A 5,162-nucleotide genomic window follows, 5' to 3' on the forward strand; every position below is an offset into this window, starting at 1 on the left:
CATCTCTGACTTCTTCCTTAAATAAGAATGAGCTAAACACCAACACCAATAAAAGAACAGATCAAATTACCGGCCTTAATGTGTACTTTTTATCGACAGTACGTACGCGAACCGTGAGTCTCTGCATTGCATTTTGTGCTAAGTAATTGGAGAACAAAGGGTCCTATTTCGAGCCCAACCTTCAATTAAAAGCTTACTAACTTAAAAGAAGCGTAGGGAATCATTTCATATATGTAAAAAGTTCCTTACATAGGAGGTGATTTGGTGAATTTTTTTTTCCATATTCTTAACTCAACCTGTACATCCCTTACACATGTACGTAAACACGTGAATCCGAAACAGCACGTGCGATTAGTGTTTGAATAATGTTCTACAAAATACTCTTTGTCGACAAGAAATAATCATGTAATACCAGTACAGCATTGTCTCTGTGGTGTAAGACATTAGAACATAGTTAATCATAATTTTATGACAAAAAAAAAAAAACATTTATTCAAATGATCGACTCTAACGCAGATAAACGTTTGAAAATAAGTTGCATGGAAAGCTTGTGTAAGGCCTTTTGATTTCATTGTCCAATTAATAGTGAAAAGTTATTCGGTCCCGAGCAGTACAAAGTATCGGGTGTAAATGGCTGCTGGAGACGGTTATCTAGTCCAAGGATTTTCTGTATCTCTGGTTTTTGCAGCCAAGCTAATTTCTTCCTAATCATGGGATGGGTATGGTCCCAGTTTTGAAGGATGAAATCCGGTGTCACAAGATACGATTGGTTGCCTTTCAGTTTCGGCTTCCCTGGAATCTTTATGTAAGGACCTGGCTGTAGAGTACCTGGACTTTTGCGCGAAGAAGTTCCTTTTAATACAGCTTCAATTAATGGGTTGGCTTTGGCTGGGTTAGTTTTTGTTTTCTTCAGCAAAGCAGACGAGATGTAATTTCGCGGTATTTCGTAATGAAAATATTGCTTGTATCTGTCCTTTGAGATAATTCTATTTGAAATACGGTTTGTAACATGCAACGAGTTGCACTGAATGCGATAGCTATGATATAACATCGAAATCAACTGACGAGTCATCCAGGCGCCGTTATACCACGACTCATAATCTAGGTGCAAATCATACGGAATGAGAAATGACAGTGCGTCCTTGTGAAAAGCATTCAAACACTCGTCAAAATCCCAGTTCAAATTCACGGGTTCTTTTGTATTTACAAACTGTCTACTCATATCTTGGTAGCGTACGTGTCCCACAGCAGGTTGGTAATACATAAGAAATTCCTCGAACCTCTGAAAAGGGTCCGAGGCCATCTTGGGCCAAGGTTTCCAATTGACCTGCCCGTCCGACTTAACCGAAAGCTGCAGGTCGTCGTCCATGAATATGTAATAAAGATAACCGCCGTCTTTCATTTGGGCCGCTAAGTTCACCGCGTGCTGAAGAAGCACATTTCTTCCGGCACTAAGGGAGGTATCTGGACCGTACACGTCACCTGACCTGTCTGCAAACGTCATCCAGATGACGTCACGTTCCTTCGTTTCTTGTAATCCGTTGATGACCCCCTTTGTTGGGCTTTCAGTGAGATACACAAACCGCTTCCCAGTCGTCTGGCTGTAATTTCTCGGTCGTATAACTGCATACCTTACCTCAAATGTAAAATCTAGGGTTTCAGGTAAGCCATTGTTCTCGTTTCCTCTCCTGGAATTTGCATTTTTTATGTTTTGTGAGTTTGTGTCCCCATTGCCGCTGGGCAATTTGCTGAAGTTCACCAAGTTACTGAGATTCACCCATAAAACCCACCAAGACAAGGATGATTGTCGAAAGAAACAAGCATCTTGTAAATCTCACCATCGCCTTCGTTAGTCGTCTGTTGGTACGTATGAGCTCTAAAATCAGAAATATAAGAACTTAAAATTATGGATTTTTAATATTTTCCTTAAATTTGTGTACATTTATTTATATCTTCTTCATCTTTTAACCATTGACGTTCATTGGTTTACTTACGGTATCGACAGAAACATGTGACCTGTTGTGCCTGTTCAAAGGAATTTTCCATACTCGTTTATTGGTTTATGTACAGAAACACGTGACCTTGCACTCCTGTTCGAATATTGTTTAGAAACTTGTCACTTTTCCATTTGAATATGTTTCATGTTTTTTAGAGTTTAGATATTTTTAAGTATATTTAATGTTTTGAATGTACAGGGTTGCTACTTAATATGGAATATTTTTTATCATTGTTATCTTTGAGTGCTGATTAATTTTTTTTTTTGGCTTGAGTCATTAAAAAAGTATGTCACTGAGTGATAATAACATCCAGTCTTCTGTTGTGAAAAAATTTTGTCAATAATATCAAATCTGACATAAGATGCCATTCAAAAGAAAGGAACACCCCCAGAAAACCATATCAACAGTTTGATGTCAGTATAAACTTTAAGATAAGATATTAAAGAAAATGATAGCCTCCGGACAGTGGTATGTTACACAGTCAAAGAACTCACTACAGTAAATCATGAAAAGTCAGTAATTGCGGGTATGACCTCCAGCAGCCGCTTGCAGCGCCCTCATCTTACATGGCATACCCTGTGACACGTTTTTTAGAGTTTGGGTGGGGATATCATTCCACGCAGTGATATTTGCCTGTCGCAGTTCATCACTATTTACCGGCCGAGGACCATAGCTATTAATTCTTGGAGGTCATACCCGCAATTACAGATTTTCAATTGGGTTCATATCTGGAGAGTTTGCAGGCCAGGGCAGTTGCTGAACCCATTGGTTTTGAAGAAAAACAGTGATTCTGCGGCCTCGATGTGGGGGTGCGCAGTCGTCTTGGTACACAAAGTTGTTCCTGAAGATGGCTCTTACCATTGTTTGCTGTAGATTGTCTCTGTAGGAATCTTAGATGAGGATGCCTCCTAGAAAAACCAACTGGTTCTGGGCACCAACATGAAATGCTCCCCAAACAGAGACGTTACCATCCCCTGCTTGCACCCTAGGCAGTTCACAATCATCGTTTTATGCCCCTCGTACACGTCGGTGAACACGGATTCCACGATCAACCCTAAAAAATCCATATCTGGCCTCATCACTGAAAACGACGACGACGTGATTCCAGTGTTTTGACTGCAAACGCACGTGGTCCCCAGGCCATTACAGACGTCGCTGTATATGACCTGCTGTTAACAGTGGTTTCCCTACTGGCCTTCGTGCAAAATAACCGGCTTGCAGTAATCTCTTGTTCACGAGGGACCTTGAAACGGGCGTTTGAATGACATTCTGCCTCTCTTTTCTGAGGACACTGGTTGTCTTTGTACGACCAGCACGGCGTCCTCTAAGGAGAAGGCGATCCTGTCTTCTTGGTGTGATACGCGGACACACTGGTCGAGGTATTGGAGTAGGTGCCCCTGTTGCAGCATTTCTTTGGAGGACTTCACAAACGGTTCCTGATAAATGTTACCTGGCAATGGCTGTCCGTTTCTGGCCATTTTCTCTGAGAGCAAGAATCCCATAGTAAGCTGCGTTGCTAAGCTGTCGAACCATATCTTCACTAAGGTACCTGTCAAGTTTCAGAGCGATCCCTTTGTTGCTTCTCTAAACACACTCTAAAGATCGACAAAACCCATGCGTTATTATACAAGGGCAGAAATTGCCGAAAAGACCACCCCTCACATTTCTGACCACAGAACATGCAACTGCATGCATCAATTGTTTCGAGAGTTGTGTGGTAATTAGGTAACACACCTGGTTACACATGGAGTGACACCTCAGCTTTGGATTTAAAGTAGTTAGAGAGAAATTAAATATTTTGTAGAAAATTTACTCGCCAAAAAATAATATTCCATATTAAGTGGTAACCCTATATTTCTGGTATTCTTTAGCCTACGGAAGTCATGAAACGGTATTAAAATTGTCAATTGATCATAAAAAAGGAATATGTAAAATATTCAAAAATCGCAAACCCTTGATCTTTGTTTGCGTTGATGGCTGGTGGCCAACATTTGCAAACACCGATTTAGATAAGCGGGGCCAATATAATCGATCCTTCTTTTACACACACACATAAAAATAGAGCACCCAGGGCACATTCTGGCCAATGTCCAACAAAAAACTTATTTCCTCTGGGCAGGGGATATTTGGCCTGCGTACGGCCTTAATAAGTGTGCATTTTATGCATTAACATATATAAGTACAATTCGTTTGATGGCAAACCAGTTTGGGACAAGAGAAGGAGGCATGCTGTCTGTCCCTTAAAATTTAGTTGATGAATGATGATGGGTATAAGTTATCAATATCAATGTCACTATCCCATGGTAAAAATACAGCCAGCTGTATAATATATACTTTTAGGTTAAAATGCATAATAGTTACAATAAACCTCTAAGTATTCAACAGACACAATTTTATCAGTTTGTTTGGGATTCATTTAGACAAACTACTTCATAAATACGTGCACGCGTTCGCTTGTTTATATAACACTCTCTGTACTGATAACTGTTCCACATTTAGCTGAGGTCGACTGTACCAATACACAGGCTTATCTGACGGCTCTTTTAAACAGATCAGTTAACAGTGTTATTAAATTTTGCAGTTAAGCTGCCTAAGTTTAAGAAATATAACAGAAGGTGAGTGTTGGACGTTAAGGGTTGGATATAGTTTATAAATAATGAGAGTGGTTTAGGAGAAGTAAGGTCGAGAGAGAGAGAGAGAGAGAGAGAGAGAGAAAGAGAGGGTAGCTTTAATCTACGATAATATTTCTTTTTGATGACAACTTAATAATATTTGACTACAAGTTGTACATGTATGGACCCATTCCGGCTCGAACACGTGCACAATGATTATCTATGGTTGTATTGGATACATGCATTTGAAATAGTCATTGGCTTGTGTTCAAAATATCATAAGAAAGAATATCGACATGAGAAATAACCTTTAAAAATAGTATTAAAAGGCAGTGACACATTTACTGTCCATGTCTCGAGCACCTTACCTGTATGGCAACGCCTCCTTGTTTCAGACCAAACACCTGACCCAAATCAACTGTTTATCGACTTCTACGAGTGAGGCCTCTGGTATACAAACCGCAGTTTGCGACATGTAGCGGTGAAATTTGAAATGGAGACTGACTGGACAAGCTGTTGTAGTGGTTATATACATTTGGGCATATCTGCCCAC

The 5,162-nt window shown here is 40.0% G+C and overlaps 1 protein-coding gene across 1 annotated transcript; it reads right to left on the reverse strand.

Annotated features, from left to right (window-relative positions):
- Window positions 1-444: 444 nt before the first annotated feature.
- On the reverse strand, window positions 445-5,162 carry LOC147759128 (uncharacterized). Its single transcript, XM_086998512.1, has 2 exons — window positions 4,978-5,162; window positions 445-1,876 (listed from the first exon to the last, which is right to left on the reverse strand). The coding sequence occupies exon 2, from the start codon at window positions 1,502-1,504 to the stop codon at window positions 569-571; it is 936 nt and encodes a 311-aa protein (XP_086854638.1). The 5' UTR covers window positions 1,505-1,876; window positions 4,978-5,162; the 3' UTR covers window positions 445-568.

This window comes from Lingula anatina, unplaced genomic scaffold (genome assembly GCF_051362555.1).
Source record: "Lingula anatina isolate TDL-2025a unplaced genomic scaffold, LinAna3.0 unanchor82, whole genome shotgun sequence".
Taxonomy (NCBI): Eukaryota; Metazoa; Brachiopoda; class Lingulata; order Lingulida; family Lingulidae; genus Lingula; species Lingula anatina.